Here is a 20,637-nt window from a genome sequence, read left to right as displayed (position 1 = left end):
AAATTACAAAATGTTTGACATCCAATAGCCGATGATTAATAAATCAATGTGCTCCAGTGGTGTTGTTAAACAAAACAAACTTCTATGTGTTTTTTCCCAGTGAAACCAGTGGAAAAAAAAAGAAATTTGTTTTGTTTAACGACACCACTAGACACTAGACTTTGACAGTCATAGAGAGGAAACCTGCTACATTTTTTTCCACTAGAAGCAAGATATCTTTTATATTCACCATCCCACAGACAGGATAGCACATACCACGGCCTTTGATATACCAGTCGTGGTGCACTGGCTGGAAGGAAAAATGGGCCAATGGGCCCACCGACCATTGGCCCACCAACAGGGATCGATCACAAACCGACTGCGCATCAAGCGAGCGCTTTATCACTGGGCAACTACCCGCCCCTTTAAACAAGTGAGTGTCCATGAACTGGTACATCAAAGACCATGGTATTTAGTGGGGAAAATGCATATAAAAGATCTCTTGCTATTTCGTCAGTTATAGTAGCATATGTGGTAGCAGCAAGTTTCCTTTCTTGCTCTCTATCAACTATCAAACTAACTAGTTTTCCTTTAAACTGTGCTGAGGTATTATTGTTAACACAAATATTCCATTCCTTTCCATTATTGTATTCACAAGAATACGAAGGAAGGAAATATTTTATTTAATGATGCACTCAACACATTTTATTTACGGTTATATGGCATCAGACATATGGTTAAGGACCACACATATATTGAGAGAGGAAACCCACTGTCACCACTACATGGGCTACTCTTTTCGATTAGCAGCAAGGGATCTTTTATATGCACCATCCCACAGACAGGATAGCACATACCACGGCCTTTGATACACCAGTCGTGGTGTACTGGCTTGAGCGAGAAATAGCCCAATGGGCCCACCGACAGGGATCGATCCCAAGCCGACCGTGCATCAAGCGAGCGCTTCACCACTGGGCTACATCCTGCCCCTCACAAGACTACGAGTTCATTACTTCCTGCATTCCAAATAAAAAAAAGTAATGCTTTATTTATTGTATGATCATTATAGGCATGTCTGACTGTACATAATAAACACATTTAAGTCTTTCTTTTACAAAAGATTATGGTGTTAAAGTTCTATCACTGAACCTAAATCTCATGGCATATCATTTTCCACACAGTCCAGTTATTTTCCTGTGGAATAAAATACTGATAAAAAGCTTTCAGTAAATTAAACATTTTGTATATGCTTTTTACGCAAGCCTCTAAAACCTTTTTTTTTTTTTAGAAATCTGTTTCTATGGAAACAGCAGTTGCAGGCAGATTACCTAATGAATTATGACTTCAAGCGTGCAAGTTGTCCAAATATATTGCTAGATTTTATTATAGAAATCAATAAGCCTATAAACATTTAACTAATTGTGTTTTAAGTATACAGTTCCAAAACATTTAGGGAGCATAGCAATTTTTTTCAATTTTGTATTAAAATTAAAAAAAAAGATAAAAAAAAAGATAAAAAGAAAAAAAAAAGAAAAAAAAGAAAAAGAAAGGTTTTTTAGTTTATGCAGTAACATTTGACAGCACAGGAAGATATGAAGATAATTGTGATTCAAGACATATTTTTTTTCCCATCAAATGTTTTGCAGTGACAGGAAAATCTAAAGTAAAGTATGATTTCAGTTGTCAAAAATGGCTTTAATAATAATAAAAAAATACCTTAGTGTTTAAAAACTAGGGTATGTCCCTTTAAGTGATATGTAACAGTCTAGTAGGAATGTCTGAGAGAATGAAAGGAAATCTGCAGTCTCCACATGTTATTCTTACCAATCATTCATTTCTAGTAATGTTTTGTGCTTATAACCAATTCAGGTTCAAGCATGCTGCCCTGGGCATATGCCTCAACTACAACCCCTGCAATTGCCCATGGCAATCGGCCAATGCGATGGAATTTTTCATTCTCCAAGGCACCTTTGTTGCTGTGGACGTTTATTAGATCCCCCCCCCACGGCTTGTTTTTTGCCGTGGACGTTTTCTTAATTTCAGGGGTTGAACTATCTATCCAGGACAGAGGATTAGTGGTTAGTTGTTAGTGAGAAAGAAGGAAGGAAGGAAATGTTTTATTTAACAATGCACTCAACACATTTTATTTACGATTATATGGTGTCGGACATATGGTTAAGGACCACACAGATATTGAGAGAGGAAACCCACTGTCGCCACTTCATGGGCTACTCTTTTCGATTAGCAGCAAGGGATCTTTTATATGCACAATCCCACAGACAGGGTAGTACATACCACCCCCTTTGATATGTCAACTGTGGAGCACTGGCTGGAATGAGAAACAGCCCAACGGGAATCGATTGTGCATCAGGCGAGGTGACAGCGGGTTTCCTCTCTCAATATATGAGTGGTCCTTAACCATATGTCTGACGCCATATAATCGTAAATAAAATGTGTTGAGTGCATCATTAAATAAGACATTTATCTCTCTCTCCTTTAAGAGGAGCTCCTCTTCACTGCCCTGAGACAAGTTCAGGGAGAGTAACTTTTAGCTCCCCATAGCATGTGAATCAACAAAGAAAGTACTACAAAAGGGTTAAATATCAATGTTAATATCTTAAATGGCTCCCCATAATCTAACTTTGGGGAGCAATTAATCACTCCCCTCAATTTGTTTTACGGTGAGGTCTGAAGATGTCCACAAACCTTTGTGATTCTTCTAGGTCTATTTTACACAGCTGCGAGTCAGATAGATCTGTATCATCCAATGTATATTGCACTGAAACGAGACATTACATCAAAAATCTAATAAAATTGTATGTGGTGTACTTAAACATTGGAACAAAATATTATACCAAATGAGATAAATCTCTATCATCCTCTACACTTGACATTAACAAGCATTCATTTTACTTGGCACTACAAAAATATTAAACCATAGTTAATTCATGTTATCCACTCTCCAACTTCAACACAACTTACTTAAATAAAAAAAAACCCACTTTAAACCCCCAACCCATACAAAAACAACACCCAGGCATGTGTGCAAGCAATTGTACAGGGGGGAGGTCTAGACTGTGGTGAGTGAAGGTTTTTTTTTTTGTTGTTGTTTTTTTTTTTTTGGGGGGGGGGGGGGGGGGGGTCGGGACATGCTCGTCTGGAAAAATTTACTAGCCACAATTAAAAATTCACTAGCCCTACTTTACTTTAAGGTAATACAATTTTACTAAATAATATTAATAATTAGATATGTCACCTGCAGAGGGAAATAAAGCTTAAAAACACTAACATTTGGGGGTTGGGATGGGGGCAGGATATTCATATTTACAAAATAGACTTGACTGCAACATTTGACTTTTTTTCACCAGCTGTCAGGCTGTCAGTAGTTATTTACTAGCCCAACACTGAATATCACTAGTCATGGGAGTGGAGCTACCATAGTCTAGAAACCCTGCTGGAAAATACATTAAAAAAAGGATAAAATTTTCTTGCTGTGGGGGGTTTTGACCCAACCCCTCTGCACACACACCTTACCCCATAACACTCTTACCCCACCTTTAAAAATAAAAATATAAATTCTCCAGTATGAACCCCCTCCCCCTCCCCCAACACAAGAATAACAACTACCAGCCAATAATAGTTGGAATTTCAGCAAAATGACATGCTCTGCACAGATTTAGTCTATTCTTATCACATCACACTTGTAACCTGTCCTTCAATACAAGATAATTTGAACCACACCAAATCTTCTTGTCAAAACAAATTCCTTCGATCTTATAAAAAGCATATTAACATTCTTTTCAAGGAATGCATATCCTGTGCATTGGTATGGCTAACCAAATGCAACCCAACTGCACTGAAATATAAATTACTTCTGTATGCAAAAAGGGTATTACTGGTTAATGCAAAATAGTATGAGCTTGACAACACAGAAGTAAGAAGATACCATACATTAACAACCACAGGAAAATGCATAGTGTGTGGTTAATCCATATGCAGTTTGCCACAAAATATACACCTTAGACCTGTTCAGGAAGGTAAATGATCGCTGTGTTTCACTAGACTGGTTTCTGCTCCTAATGTGGGATGAATGTGATGTGAAAGATGATGATGGTACCAGTTGAAATGTTCCCGAGTGTTCAGCCTCTTGAACATGCCACTGGTAACCTAATATAGGTTACAGCACATTTATCACATTTACAATTACCTTTATTATTATGATAGAATTTCTTCACAAACACTCTGATACTTTATTATTCATGCATATCATTTTTAAAAAATAATTGTTGTAATAATACTGTTATGCGTAGAATAATACCCAACTGATCAAGATTTAGTGAGGATTTGTTTTTGTGAGAATAGCTTTAGGATATCTTAGAATGGCGTGCAATATGGTAAAATAATTAATATGGACGGTCTGTTCTGAATGATTAAATAATTTTAACAAGAGTACCAGTGAGGTACATGATACACCCATCAGAAGTTTGATGGAAAACCATATCTATATTAATGAATATGTTACGAGTATGATTCAATTGTAATTGAGTCAAATTTTTGCAATGGGATGTATGAACAGCTTGTTTTGGACCAACCACCATCCCAAGTTGTTCCTACATGTGGTTTGATGGTCCTGTATGCATCTGTATGCAAAATATGATGTGGACAAGGATTTACTATTATGTGCAGTAGACTGTGAAAAGTAGGTCACAGTGACCTAGTAATAGTACACAACACACTGCCATCCCAAAGTGTTCCTACAGGTGAGGTTTGATGGTCCTGTATGCATATGCAAGCAAGATATGGTTCGGACAATGATTTACTGGTATGTGCAGTAGACAGTGAAAAGTAGGTTGCAGTAGTATGCGACACACTGCCATCCCAAATTGTATGCAAGATATGGTCCGGACAAGAAAAAGTTAACAGATGGATGTACGGACAGACGGACAATGCCATACCATAACATGACCCAAATACTCAAGATTGCAACTTTAAACAACAACTATTATATATAGCGTGCTTCAAAACAGAGCAGAGCACAGGATCTTGAAGGCAAGGTGTTTGAATATGTGGGATGGTCTTCCTGTCACATATCAACTAGTACAGATATATGACAGAAAGAACAAAAGAATGAAAGAAAGATAGAAAGAAAGAAAAACAGACAGCTAGAAGAAAACGAATGCCATCAATTAGAAGGTTGGTAGTTATTGGGTTGATGTACCAAAACAGCCTTCAAACCAATGACTTTTTAACAGCTCATTGGGGATATGTAAGACCATTATAACTGATAAATCTTCTCTCTTATTAACCATGGACTATTAACCATTATCCCACAGTCCTGGACCTACAGCTCCAATAGCTGAGATGTGTGCCATGCAGTGCCAGATTTTTAAGGGGACAAAGAGGGCAACTGCCCCAGCCCCCCCCCAACCCCCCCCCCCCCCCCCCCCCCCCCCCCCCCCCCCCCACTAAGGACTTCCTGTATTAAAAAAATGTAATAATTATAAAATTAGTTCATTTTTTTTATTTGTCATTTAATTTAATTTCTATGTTGATGGCCCCCGAACCTTAAATGCCCCGGGCCCCTCAAGTTCTAAATCCTGCCCTGGTGCCATGGAAATCATACTTGAACCAAAAGTGGATGTAAACTTAAAACACATAAATAAATTTAAAATTAATTGAAAATGCAACGTTAAAAAAAACCCCCAGTAAATCAAGAGACATTTATTATTTTTCCAAACACTGGTTCACAGACCAACACAAAAAAAAGTTACGACATCACTAGAGCACATATGTTAATTTTGACAGTCATAGAGAGGAAACCCGCTCTACATTTTTCCATTAGTAACAAGGGATCTTTTACATGCACCATCCCACAGTCAGGATAGCACATACCACGGCCTTTGATATACCAGTCGTGGTGCACTGGCTGTGGCAAAAAATAGCCCAATGGGCCCACCGATGGGGATTGATCCCAGATCGACTGCGCATCAAGCGAGCGCTTTAGCACTGGGCTACGTCCCGCCCCAGACCAACAAAAACCCTGCCAATGAAATGTTTGTTCAGTCAGAGGCCCCAGTCTTCACCAGGAAAGGCGAGTGATCACTCACGCTTCCCTCTACACTCACCTGAAAAGTTTTAGGAGAGCTGCAAACTGATCGCCAAGCAATAAATTGTTTAATAAATTTCATTTGATTACTCGCCTGGCATCATTTTAAGGAGAGTGATCTTTAGCTCACCTTTATTTTTCATTCATGGCGAAGACTGTGGGCCTGTGCAAATAAGCAGGTTTAACTATATACTATGTTGCGGTTTCTTACCTGTCTCTACTTTAGCCAGGTCCAAGAAGCATGATGTGGATTTCTCAGATGATAAGACTTGATCGACAGGTAAACATATTTCTGTGATTAACTTACTACTTTGGTTGTTTTGTTGATCACCTATCACTACCTTGGAGTCCTTGAGCGTTATATCTAAATCTGATACAGCCTTGGTGTCTTCAAGCTTTAGATCTAAGTCAGATGCACCCTGACAGTCCTTGAGCTTTAGATCTAAGTCAGATGCACCCTTACAGTCCTCGAGCTTTAGATCTAAATCAGATGCATCCTTGGAGTCCTTGAGCTTTAGATCTAAATCAGATGCATCCTTGGGGTCCTTGAGCTTTAGATCTAAATCAGATGCATCCTTGGAATCTATGAGGTTTAGATCAAAATCTGGTAATTCCATGGAGTCCTTGAGCTTTAAATCTAAATAAGATACATTCTTCGATTCCTTGAGATTTAGATCAAAATCAGATACATTCTTCCATTCGTTGAGCTTTAGATCTAAATTGGAACCATTTTTGGATTCCTTGAGCTTTAGATCTAAATCAGTTTCTACCCGTAACTCCTTAAGCTCAGCTATATTGGTTTTCAAGTTGTGTTCAGACTGAATTATACAGCTGTCAAAATTAGTTTTAGATTTATCTTGTAAGGCTTCTACACCCTTTCTATCTTCATATGGAGGGCAAGGATCTTCCAACAGAATGCTGAAATTCCCACTGATGCTCAGATTTTCTTTGACTGTACTGACAGATGTCACAGATGATTCCATTTGGGGGACCTTCTCTGAGCATTTGGAAACCCCATCAAAAGAGGTATTTTTATCTGTTGAAGTATTTTTTTCTTTGTTACCGTTATCATTTTCAAAATCTTTGGTATATCTGGTAATTCCCTCAGACTCAGCAAGCTCCTGGTTAGGACCCTGGTCTTTTTGCAAAGAACTACCAGAATCCGACTGCTGTAGTGGTATAGGCTTTGACCTTGTTATTAGATCACAGGATGTTTCATTATTTGCTAAATCATCAGCTTCTAGATGAACATTCTGCTTTGGGTTGATCAATGAAACAATGTTTTGACACAAAGAACTTGACTCCTTCTCTTCAATCATGTCTTCAGCCATTGGTATGGTATTTGTGTTTAGATTTGGCTTACTCTCTTCATCTGTAGTGGACTGTTCTGTTCTTGAAGTATTTGCTTTTGTCTCACTCGTGTGGCTGTCTGAACACATAGAGGCTGTTTTCTTTTCTTCATCTCTTTGTGGAATATGAATGGATGTTGAGTCTGTTACTAAAAACTGGGAACATGTTTTTGGTGCTTCATCTATGTATGGGACAATGGCAGATGATGGATCTGCTTCCAAACACTGGGGAGCTTTTCTTTCTTGGTCATCTTCTCGTGAAATAAAAAGTGGTGTTGGTTTAGTTTCCATTTGCTGAGATGTGATTTTGTGTTCCATATCATGATCTGGGACAGGAGTAGACATTAGTTCTGTTTCCAAGCAATGAACTGCTGTGTTTTTATTTTCATCTTGGTCTGGGACAACAGTTGGCATCTGGTCCATTTCCAAACAATCAGCATCTATTTGCTTTTGTCCATTACTACGTGGTTCAACTTTAGAACTTGAATCTATGTCAGGACATACCAAAGACTGTATTGTTTTCTCCATGTCACATAATAACATATTATAATCAGACTCTGCATCAGTTTCCAACATGCTTATCTCCTTTTCTTCATCATCTGGATCAGGAATCAAATTTCTATTCAAGCTGTGACACAGACAACCTGTTTCGTGATCCTTATGTTTAGTCAGGATGGAATTCAAGCCAGTATTTGGAGAAACTGGTTTAGTCTGCTTTGACGTATCAACCTTGTTCTTTGACGCATCTTTAGTTTTAGTATCAACACCTGAATCAACATCAGCATCTGTAGATTCTTTTAAAATCACTGGAATCTCAGCAACATCTTCATCAGGTTGTTCACAGGATTCAACTGGAATGATGCTTTCTGTGATATTATCCAGTGGATTATATTCTGCAGTGTCTTCCATGTGTGACATCCTTAGCATATCCTCAACTTTGCAGATGGTAGAATCTTTGGAAGCAATTTCAGCTGTTAAATTCAGCTCTTCTGACTCGTTCTTGTCTCGTAGATATTTTTCAGACATGTCCACGGTAGTGTCCTCCTGCAGTATATTTGTTTCTAACTCCATCACAACCGATTCTTTCTCTTTGTCATTTACCTTATCTGACTGTGAGTTAGATCTGCAACACAATATTAAATAAATAGGATTAGTGATATGTTACCGTCAACAAACACAACTGTCAGCTACATCTGTAGATTAATAAAAAAACCCAACACTTAATGGTGCTGATACACTGTCCTCAGTAGTGCAGGGTTCCCACTCTTTATAAGGTTGGTTTTTTCATGACTTTTTAAGAAGTTTTCAGGACTTGATAGATATTTTTAAGGACCATCCGTATGAAATTTTGCATGCTGCAACCATGCGAGGATGCTGGAATCATCTACTGACCATCCAAAAGTTAATGAATCATGGAGAATTCAGCAACAAAGGATCACAAAAAACATACAGTTATTAAGCCTCACCATTGACGGTAGAACAAAACATAGAATGATGGGTACATGTTTATTGAAATTGAAACATTTAGTAAGAACAGATGTAGATTTTTTCCTAGGCCATTATAGCATGGTGTGGCACCATGCCTTGATATATCCGCACCACCCTTCCACCAAGGAAATGTATAACCATGCTGTCCCCAGGCTAAAACAAGCCTTGCCCCAATGGTTTTGTAAATTATCTTTGTAAAACTGCAGAAAATTATATTTTATTAAAATATTTCCCAACCCCACCATTAAACACCATAATTAGACTTAATTAAATCAATTTAAATAATAATTGTATAAATTTCCTTTACGAAAATAATGTTCCCTGAAAATGCTCGAAAGTCAACAGAATGCCTCAATATAGTTCAATTTACAAACACATACCTAAATCCTAGGGAACACACTAAGATGAACAGCATCAGTTGATTCCAAATTGATGCAACTGCACAATTAGTAAAATTTGTGAAATAAATGTAACACAACTGAATCAAATTATCACCATCAGGTAATGTGTTTTTCTGACAAATGGTCAGGAAGTGGTTGAAGAAAGAACAATCATGATGGGATTAACCAAGTTGTTTGGTCTTGTAGTCAATATCTGAAAGAAGTAATTTTAAGTCTGCCTTTTTTTCATCTGCAGAACGCCTCACGGCATTGGACTTTACAATAAGTGAGTGGCTAGTTGCACCCTGAGTTTTCTCTGCTTGATCTGCAAAACAGCAGATTTCTCCAGTGCACAGATGTCAGAGTCAAGAGTCTTGCTTTTTTTTCTGAGCAGGTCAATTTCATCTGTTGCAGCTTTTCGTTTCAGATTCATCACTTCTCGACACTTCTTACGTTTTTCTTCCTCTAAATATTGATGGTACCTGTGTCGTGCACCCGACACTGAACAGAGGAGCTGTTTGGTCATGTTAACATTAAAAATACCACCAACATATGACAAATAGTCAGAAATTGTTCGCAATGCAACATTCATGCCCCCAGACATGTTTTCCATTTCAATTTGGCTGTTAACGGAAAAGCCCCTCTCCACTGAGGCTTGCCCATGGGAAAGAAGCAACATTTTTCTGATCTCTTTCCACAATCTGCCATATCTTTTGTTTGTGCCCATGGTTTCATACAATACGGTATCCACCCTACCCTCTTCAACATCATAATCTCGGAACCTAGCCAAATCATCACCACTGACAACATCCCTCAAAAATTCACTGTACAGGCGGTTCAAATGATCAACATCGTCTTCATGAACACGATTCAACTTCACCAGTAACTCCAATAATCTTCTCATTTTCAATTTGGAACTTTCACCCGGTTTGACTATGAGTCTGGGGTCTAAGCATGACAAGTTGTGAGCAATGGAATATTTCAACGGGGACCTCTCATTGACTTTTTTGACCAACTTAACCAAAAGCTTCTTACACTGGTCTCTAAATTCAAATGCCTGAAGCTCACTGATGTCTTTAGATGATTTAAGTTTCTTTAGCTCACTTGCTGCTTTATACCCAATCTGAATGTTTTTGTTGTTCAGGGTGTTTTTCGACAAATCAATTTTAAGTAGTTGATTAACAGACTGAGCAGGTTCAAGCACTCCACCTTCGATAAACCTTTCCATCAAATTTCTCATCAGCTTCTCCAAATCGCTAACAAGAAAAGGGATCATGACTTTGTCCGTTTGATATTGCTTAAGAAAAGGCTCAACTTCTCTACTGACAGAGTCAAAAAATGAAAGTTTGGCAATTATCAATGGGTCCTTTGTGGCACCACTAACAACTGAATAAGAATTGTTAGCAGGACGTGAAACCTTCTTTTTATCAACGGCTGTGACATAGGTTTTCATACTCTCCCAGATACTAATGGCACGACTGGAAACAGGGCCATTTTCAAACCACCTGTGCTTGCAAAATTTCAGAGGGAAATCTGAGCTCTCTGTGACCTTTGCATCGTCCTCCCTTTGAGCAGGGCAGTCTTTGAACAGATGGTACATACTGGATAAAAGATCATCCACTTTCCAACCTGTTTCACGACATCCTGCCTGAAAGGCACCGTGCAAAACATGAAGTCCACAACTCCCAAGGTTTATCAATTCCGAGTCCTGGTATTCTTTTATCTGATTACTGAATTTGTCAAAAAATTACCAATTGACACTTGGCCCATCCATGGATACTTGGAGGATGCCAGTATGATTGAGATCCTCTATTGCCGAATTGAAATGATCAAGCATGTCCTGTGCAGAGGCATGGCCAATGAATTTTGATGTGAAGTATCTGGATCGCACCTGGTCATGATGCCATAGTCGGAGGAGGATATCCATCTGCTTATTTTTTGTTACTTTGTTGAGAGATTCATCAAACAAAAGGACATAATCACCATCAGCCCTAGCGGATTCTTTCAACAACCCATGAAAGTATGGAGCTATGCCAAACTGACAGATATAACGACATTTGGTCTCCCCACAGCTGAAGGTTTGTGCAACAGGGTCACCCGGGAACATCTGTTTAAAAATATCCGAAATGTGTTCACATGAATGGAATGAAAAATGAGAGTCCACACACTTCAGCGCCCACAGAATCTCAGCTTTCAATGTTTGGTTATCACAAGCAAGAGGTCTAGGGGCCATTAGAGACGCATCACCAATGGAGGTTGAAGGTTCAGAAGGCTTGGAACTAGGTAAGCTGTATTGTGCAATAGTGGTCACTGTCTCAGATGTTGAACGTGGAGAAAAGAACCCTGGGATGGTTTTACGCTTGTCTTCCATAGCTGAAAAGAAACAAAAAAAATGCTGCATTGCTTGGATAGCTGGGATAAAAGGCAATTTTATCTTGGTTGGTGGATGGGGAAAACGGGACTTAAGACAGAGCAACAAGAAAAAGAAAAAAAATCCCCAAAGGCGTTTTACTTTAGATGTAATTTAAAGGGACATTCCTGAGTTTTCTGCATTGTAAGATGTTTCCGACTAATAAAATATTTCTACGATTAAACTTACATATCAAATATATTTTCTTGTAAAATGTAAAAACAAAACTTAATGTATACTATGTTGGCACATCTTGTACTGTAGAAGTATATAAATAATTAAATATTGTTATCTTTTCGGTCCCGTCTTTTCATAGATCTATTTGCACATATTTAAATGAAGCATATATTTCTTCATATTAATATTAACTACAATATTCTTACAAAAACTAAATTATACTAGGGGCCTATATGACAAAAAAATTTGACTAAAGGTCAAATTAAAAAAACAAACAAATTCTGTTTGATATTTTTTTATACATACAATTTAAACATCATAATAATTGTTTATTTGATCGAGCATACCACACCCCAATTTGCAAGTAACACGGTGACTTTATTTATGATTTATGCATGTCTATACATGCAGAGGTTAGTTTGGATACCGGTAGTCAACACCTTTATTTAATATGCATAAATAAAATTATTTTCCAAAATAAAATGTTTTTCCTACCTAACTACCCTATATTTTTCCAGAATGTAATAGGAATCAAGTAATTTTTTTTTAGGCCTAGTACAAATAGTAGAATGATCAGAAACATGTTTAATACACGGCCATTAATATTTTATGTAGAAAAATATATTTGTTATGTAATTACAATCATTAAAAAGTCTTTGTTAGTGGATAACATCTTCAAAATTGCAGCAAACTCAGTAATGTCCCTTTAAAGGCATATGAAGACATGATAGTGAGAATCCTATTGCCGAACCGTACCAAGCAACATAAATTATAGAATGCATCACGACAGTCGGCACATCAAAACACCATTATTTTGAATTGAACAATTAAGAGTATAAAGCAGAATAAACTACCGTTTAACCTTCACCAGCCTCGATGGTCTAGTGGCTAAGCCATCAAACATAAGGCTGGTAGGTGTTGGGTTCATATCCCAGTACCGGCTCCCACCCAGAGTGAGTTTTTAAGAACTTGGTGGATAGGTGCAAGGTCGCTACACCCTCTTCTGTCTCTCACTAACCTTTAACAAGGTTACTACCAACTACTAACCAACTGTCCTGGATAGACAGCTCAGGCTCCTGAGGTGTGTGGCCAGGACAGGCATGTGCTAAAACAGCTTGCTCTGAATGTGCACATAAAACAGAAATTTAACCTTTATATACAGTATATAATTTACAAAACTATTTAAATTCATCACTTTTCTTGCAATATGGGGTTGGCATTCTACGAAAACAGAAATGGCAAATAAAAAGTGGCAAAAATGACTGACAAAAACAAAACAAATTTATTAATATTTTTGCCTCAAATTTGGTATAAAAAGTACCCTTCACTCAATATCCAAAACTGTTTACCTTTTTGTCCTAACTCCTTTAAAAGTAAAGTTATTGCTAAAATCGTATGTACTATGCCCAGTATGTGTGTGATTGCCATGACGCGAAGTATAGGCCTATGCAGCATGCTAAACCACGTGCGGGCCGAAACAGACTTAAAAAAGGACGTCATGGCGATTTAATCAACGACAAACTTATAAACATGAAATAATATAAACATGAAATACGTTGATGTAGGCTAAATACCTTTATTGTGTTTCTGGCCTTTCGCATGAATTTTCAATGCCGTAATTCCTTGATTTTTCAATGAAATCGTCTTCACACACACAATGCAACGAGCACTCGATGCATCCCTCACAACTTTCTGCAACCAATCCTTGAAGTCGGGGATATCGAGCCACGATGCCTGAAAATGACACTGTCCGGGCATTCTTCTTGGTGACATAGTCCTCTATTGGATGAAAGGCGATGTATTGTCACACAAATTTGACGAGACTGACATAGAAAAGATGGCAGCTGACGTAGTTCACTGAGCTCCTTCGAAGTACGCACAAAGCAACTTCGGTTACACTCGGCCCGGTGTTCACCGAGCTCGTTCGAAATAAGCACGAAGCAACCTCGGTTATACTCGGAACGGCGTTCGGAAGGATGGTATTATCGGATCGAAAATGCGACTTGAACTGTGCAAGTGTCTCTACGAAATAACTTTTATTTGCAAACCAAGATTATGAAATAAAACATTTGATTTCAAATTGTCAGGGAACTATATTTTCATGACTTTTCATGACATTTGGCCATTAACCACAAATTTTAAGGACTTTCAAGTACTTCATTTTTGAAATCATAAATTTAAGTACTTTGTAGGTTTTTAAGGACCAGTACGAACCCTGTAGTGTTGTGGTAAAACTGTCAGCTTTAAGACCCATAGGTGCCTGGTTCGACTCCCAGTACTGGCTCCAAACCAAGAGTGAATTTAACAATTCAGTAGTAATTTGTGGGTTTTTTTAAAAGTATTATCGCCGATCATGGACAGACAACCCAGATAGCTAACACATGTGCTCAGAACAGGGTGAGACTTTAACAATCCAGTACAGTGAAACGTGACTAAACCGGATCACACTGGGGACCTAATATTTATCCAATTTAGACAGTATCCAGTGTTTAGAGGGTCACGTTTTAGAATTGAGAAAATTTAGGTCCTTGAAAATAGTCCAGTTTTGACAGGAGTCCAGATTGTTCAGGGTCTGGTTTAGACAGGTTTTACGGTATAACCTTTTTTTTAACACTGCAAAATAGGTATTATGGTGATTAATACAGCAATATTTAATACATATTAAGAACATTGTAAAACATGTGCTGGTGCCAACACTATGAGTGCTATTCCATAACCTATGGCAAGCCATCGGAAAGTCTATGAGCTATGTCAAATCAAATTATAACACAACCTTTTTTCAATAACAGTAGTGGATGACTTTTTATGTTTCTTCTCAAACGATGGTTTCATTTTCTCTTGCCTATTATGTTCCTCACTGAAAACAAACACAAAAGTAGAATTCTATTACTAAGTAGGCCTACAATTCTATTACTAAGTAAGCCTACAATTCTATTACTAAGTAGGCCTACAATTCTATTACTAAGTAGGCCTACAATTCTATTACTAAGTAGGCCTACAATTCTATTACAATTAAGTAGCTCAAAGTCTGTTACAGGAAACTCATAACGACTGCATGATCAATACTATTGTTATATCACATTAATTAAATCCTTGTCATTAGGTCTATTGCACAGAGACTAATAGTTTGTGGCGTGAGTTCTTTCGTAGATGGTTTTTCTGACACGAGTCTCAAGTGTCAGAAAAAAACATCTACAAAAGGACGAGTGCCAGAAATATTTTCTAGTTCAATGATTCTTACAATTTTAGTAAAATTTTATTATAAAATTCACTGCATTTTATTTTTGTACCGTCACATCACTCCTTCTCTCAGCTGATATATGTTACGTCACTAAAAGGAATGCATGCAGTGTTATATATTACGTGACGTCAAGTGCCAGAAATATTTTCCAGTTCAATGATTCTTATAATTTTTTTTTTTTTTATTATAAAATCCACTTCATTTTATTTTTGTACCGTCACGTCACTCCTTCTTTCAGTTGATATGTTACGTCACTAAAAGGAATTCTCATGCAGCGTTACATATTACATGACGTCAAGTACTACCGTTGATTATGGAATGATGTATAATGCCAGGTAGCAACTGCCTAAACGACAAGACCAATTAACCAATGAAAATGGCACATATTACCGTCTAGGTTGACGTGTGTTAGACGGTTTTCTAGCACGGCTTTCGGGAACCTTTCTACTGGTTGATTGAAGTAGAATAACAAATTTTCATGACTTATTTTGGATGGTATGCAGCTTACTGGTAGAATGCTGAGACACAAAGGGTTGTAGGATCAATCCTTCATAATTGGTCCCAATGGGTTGTTTTTTACCATCCCAACCAGTGCCCCATGACTGATGTTAACTATTCTTTTCTTCAGACAAACTAAATGTCCCATTCTCATTTTATTTTTCCAGAATAAAGTGTATTTGATGCTTACTTCTTACAACTGACTTTCTTCTTCCTTTTAGCAGTCAAATAATTTTCACTTTTGTCATTTACATTCATCTTTGTTGCAGATTTGTTACCTAAGGACAGAATGAAACATTTTATTTTTGTTATTATTTCTGTAATAAAATATGTTTGTAAAAAGGACCTTTGAAATAAATAACAAAAGCCCTTGCAAGAACTACATAAATCACAATGCTGTTAACATTCTAAAACAAACGCTGTCTGTAGCTTATGTACAGAAATTCATATTCTAAACAAGAATCTGTAAGTATTTGCCAGAAATATTGCATAATTTACCTAGATGAAGACAAATCTTTAACTTTGCTTAATAATGTTAATTCAATTCAAATTTATTTTACTTGCCTACATGTATATCCTTCCAAGGTTCAGGCTGTCTCCCCCGGTGTAACAGCCCAAACTATATCCCCCCCCCGCCCCCCGCCAAACTATACCTGGGGTATAAACTGGACTAACCCAGAATATACCTTGGGGCATAAAACAGGCTAGCCCAGAATATACCTCTCTTTTATGAAAGCAATAGTTGCTTTTCTTTTAAAGCATTTATTATTATTATTTACTTATTTATTTTGTATACAGGTTAGTAATAACAAATTAGGGTTATTTATTTTGTATACAGGTTAGTAATAACAAATTAGGGTTATTTATTTTGTATACAGGTTAGTAATAACAAATTAGGGTTATTTATTTTGTATACAGGTTAGTAATAACAAATTAGGGTTAGGGATATAAAACAAGCTAGCTCACTTTAACCCTGGGTATAGTTTGACTGGGGCAGTGATCGAGATTAATGGTATCCCGATATCCCAGGGATACCAGAATTTAATTTGAGATACCTGACTTCAATAATCCACTATCCCACCGGGATATCATATAATATATATATATTTTTTTTAATCCTGCGTTTTTATTTTTCGCTGAAACAATGAAAGTCGTCATTTACTGGTGAAGTTAAGTAACAGTATTTTCGAGCTCGTACCCAGTCTAATGCTATGCCGTAGCAATAGACTGGGAACTGCTAAGTCGCTACTGTTTCCGTTAGATGTTTCCTCCCTTCAAATTTTATTTGAGATATTGATTCCACATCTACAGAATATTGATACAGCTAAGTTTATCATTAGTAATGTCAAAACACTTACTGATTAATATTAATTTATGTCAATATTATGCAAATATAGATGCAGAAAACTTTTTTACCAATTCTGTTTGATTGCGAATTCATTTAAGTGGGATACTAAATTATCAGGTGGGATACCAGATTTTGAAATGTTAGTATCCAACTGGGATACTGCCCAATTTTTTTAACCTCGAACACTGTGGGGGTATATTTTGGGCTGTTACATCAGCTCTTACTCCTGGCATGGCCAGCGGTTTGGTCCGGGGGGAGAATAATAATTTGGTGTTACTATACTGTACTTAAAAAGAGTACCAAACATCAGCAATGATAATCTGGGTTAATGTATGCCTACTCGGTCTCTAATCTCATTACAGTTTCCACTTAGAGATAGACTACATGACATCAATATAAAACAGCTGGACGTAATTCTTCTGTAAATAATGTACTTTAATTTGATAGCACCTGAAATGAAACGCAATTGATTTAAGGAAGTGGTATGCTCTTTCGTGTATTGCTGATCTTGTTAAGTATTCATTCATTCAATTCAGTTTCACAATTTCAGTAAGTAGGGCCTGTATAACAAATAATGGCATTTTATCACTTGAGACCATTGATACGGTAATGCACTGGAGTGGTTTATAAATAAAACAAATGTCAGCTTCACTCACTTTCTGCTTTCCTTTTTCTCCCTCTTCCCTGAGGGTGATCATTCATTTTCGTGGATTAAATCAGGTTAATTGTCTGATCTAGAAAACAAATAAAAATGGTTTATGTTTTAAATATGCAAGCTAAGAAGAGAGCCATAGACGAAACACATTTTATTTAATTCATTTCAACTTACTTTCGTGATTATATCCAATTAAGGTTCAAGCATGCTGTCCTGGGCACACACACATCAGTTATCTGGGCTGTTTGTCCAGGACAGTGGGTTAGTGGTTTGTGAGAGAGAAGAGGGTATAGTGTAATCCCAGTACCTATCAGCCTTATATCCGATGACTTAACCACGACACTGAGGCAGGAAACACACAATTTATTTTATCCAGCAATCACTGTATGCATTGGCAAGATATGATGACTAGAAAATCTCTATATTTTTGGTCACTGACCAAAAATATAGGTCATGTGACATAAGCCCGACTCGACTCGAGTATTTCAGAGTAAATTTTCAATAAACATACTTGTTAAATCATTTGTTGAAGTGCAGTAAATAAAAATAACTTTTAGTTTTGCAATAACAATACAAAACTTGTATATTTATTTATGAATTAGAGTTTAGAAACACTTTTTTAATGTGACAGAATGTAGCTAGCGTCTTACAAATAATGACGTCATGCATCTTGTATGATGTCATAGGGCAAAAGCCTTGCTAGGTTGACAATACTTGATTTGCATACACAAAACTGGAATAAATAATGATTTCCCGAATATTCCTGTAGGATTGCAGGATAAAAGAAATAACTGATTACTGTCTCAAGATACCGGCTTTATCCTGCTCAGGTCGAATGGCGAATGCAGCTCGGCAGAGCCTTGCTGCATTCGCCATTCTAACCTTCGCAGGATAAAGCCGATATCTTAAGACAGTAACCAGTTATCCCCTATTTATATATACAAATGTGTGTATATATATATATATATATATATATATATATATATATATATATATTTAAAAAAAACCCATTACATAAGACCAGGATTAATTTGCTTTTGGACTAGCAGAAAAAGGGCACTTGAACCAACTCATCAAAAGGGCACTTGAACCAACTCATCAAAAGGGCATCCCAATGGAAAAAAAAAATTGAAAGGTAAAAAATGGGCACTTCACCTGCCTCTGTAAGCCTATGCACATATGAATGTATGGATGTTTGTAGACCTAAGTGTGTGGCATATATAACTGTATGGATGTTTGTAGGCCCAAGTGTGTGGCATATATGACAGAATGGATGTTTGTAGGCCTAAGTGTGTGGCATATATGACAGAATGGATGTTTGTAGGCCTAAGTGTGTGGCATATATGAAGGTGTGGATGTCTGTAAGCCTAAAGCCGTATCCTAACCGGCTGTGAGCGACGCAAGTGATTATTTTAGAAATCATTGATTTCAGTTGCCACATCCTAACCGAACGCGAACGGCGCAACGGATAAATGTGTCCATCGCACGCGTCCAGTTAGGATACTGCAATTGAAATCAATGATTTCTAAAATAATCGCTTACATCGATCGGTTAGGATACAGCTTAAGTGTGTGTCAGGCAATGTGTATATGTGCAAGCCTCTGAGAATTTAAATATGTGTAAACCATTTATAGGTTAAACAAAAATAAATTCATATAACCCAATGTGTCTTTTTTTCTGGGTTTTTTTTTTTGTAACCCATCATAATCATGTAAAATGCATGGACGAAAAACAGGTTAGAAATTGTTTTATCTGTCCAGCAAAAAGGTTTGTGTTGTTTAATGACACCACTAGAGCACATTGATTAATTAATCATTGGCTATTGGATGGCAAACATAAGGTCATTCTTACACGTAGTCAAAAGAGGAGACACGTTAGTAGCTCAGGATCTTTTATATGCACTTTCCCACAGACAGGAAAGCACATACCACAGTTGTGGAACGAGAGAAAACACAATCAACTGAATGGATGCGCTGAGGTGGTTTGATCCTGTGATGCAAGCACCTAGCTCCAGAAAGGCAGAGTTCTCAGGCTCCTGCAGTGGAGCTACATTTTTAGCATAGAGCAAGCATTTTTACAAATGTTATATTTTATAATAATATTGCTGTAAACAGAAGGACATGGACATAAATAAAATATAATAATAAAAATGGGTCACATTTTACAACTAGAAATGTTGTCAGCACAGTGGTAAGTACAGTAGGTCATCAGTTATTGCAGATGTCAACTTTGGTCTTTTTTGCCAAATAATAATGATGTGTCCACTTCCTTAGTTGTCTTAGCTACCTGTTGTCAATTAGTCTATTTTTAATATATTAGAAACTGTTTGCTGGAAAGATAAAAATTTGCAAAACTGATTAAATGATGTTACATCATCATTATATGTACTTATTACTAAGGGCTATTCAACTTTTACATTATGCACTCGCTCCTGGGTAGTAAATCATGGGATCTGTTATCGAATATTATCAGTCAAATTAGGTCAAAGTAAATTACTGTTTTGTGGTACAATCTGATGAGAGTTATGTCCCTTTGTTTTATAAATAATTCTAAATTAACGTGTCAACTTAAAATTATGCTATTAATAAAAACATATTATTTGGCCTATGCTTATTCAAAATATAAACCAAAAAACTGCTATCTAGCCTGATTAATTGTAATAAACTGATTGCCAATATTTGTAAACATTATTTTCTAAATTTATCTACACTGTGTAATGATACTAAAGTTACAGGATCGCAAATGATGTTTATTCAATGTTATTAAAATTATTGATTCCCTAGTGGGGCACAAGCAGTAAAAGTACAAAACGCTGCATCAAAGGTACTAGAGTTGCAATGATTCACTCACGTAGTATTCGGTGCACCGAATACAGGCTATCCGCAATACGTATTCATTATTCGATACCCAAAGAACCAAATATATTTGTGTTGTTGTTTTTTGGGGTTTTTTTTAAATCTTTATTATTATTATTAATAATAAATAATGAAATATGTCCATTAATAA

The 20,637-nt window shown here is 36.9% G+C and overlaps 1 protein-coding gene across 2 annotated transcripts in view; it reads right to left on the bottom strand.

Annotated features, from left to right (window-relative positions):
* The window catches only part of LOC121384682, a 32,596-nt gene extending 14,885 nt beyond the window's left edge, over nucleotides 1-17,711 (bottom strand). For both annotated transcript variants that reach the window (XR_005959422.1, XM_041515172.1), the window contains exons 1-5: nucleotides 17,633-17,711; nucleotides 15,819-15,906; nucleotides 14,663-14,746; nucleotides 6,297-8,557; nucleotides 2,686-2,758 (exon numbers count right to left, since the gene is read on the bottom strand). Coding sequence is in view for 1 of the 2 variants with exons in the window: in XM_041515172.1 (XP_041371106.1) it covers nucleotides 2,686-2,758; nucleotides 6,297-8,557; nucleotides 14,663-14,746; nucleotides 15,819-15,906; nucleotides 17,633-17,678 (2,552 nt within the window). In the remaining variant the exon portion in view is untranslated. The remainder of the gene's footprint in view (nucleotides 1-2,685; nucleotides 2,759-6,296; nucleotides 8,558-14,662; nucleotides 14,747-15,818; nucleotides 15,907-17,632) is intronic.
* Nucleotides 17,712-20,637: the final 2,926 nt, after the last annotated feature.

The sequence above is a fragment of the Gigantopelta aegis genome, chromosome 10, assembly GCF_016097555.1.
Source record: "Gigantopelta aegis isolate Gae_Host chromosome 10, Gae_host_genome, whole genome shotgun sequence".
NCBI classification, from domain to species: Eukaryota; Metazoa; Mollusca; class Gastropoda; order Neomphalida; family Peltospiridae; genus Gigantopelta; species Gigantopelta aegis.
Note: the sequence above shows the minus strand (reverse complement) of the source record. Positions and strands in the feature narration are given on the sequence as shown.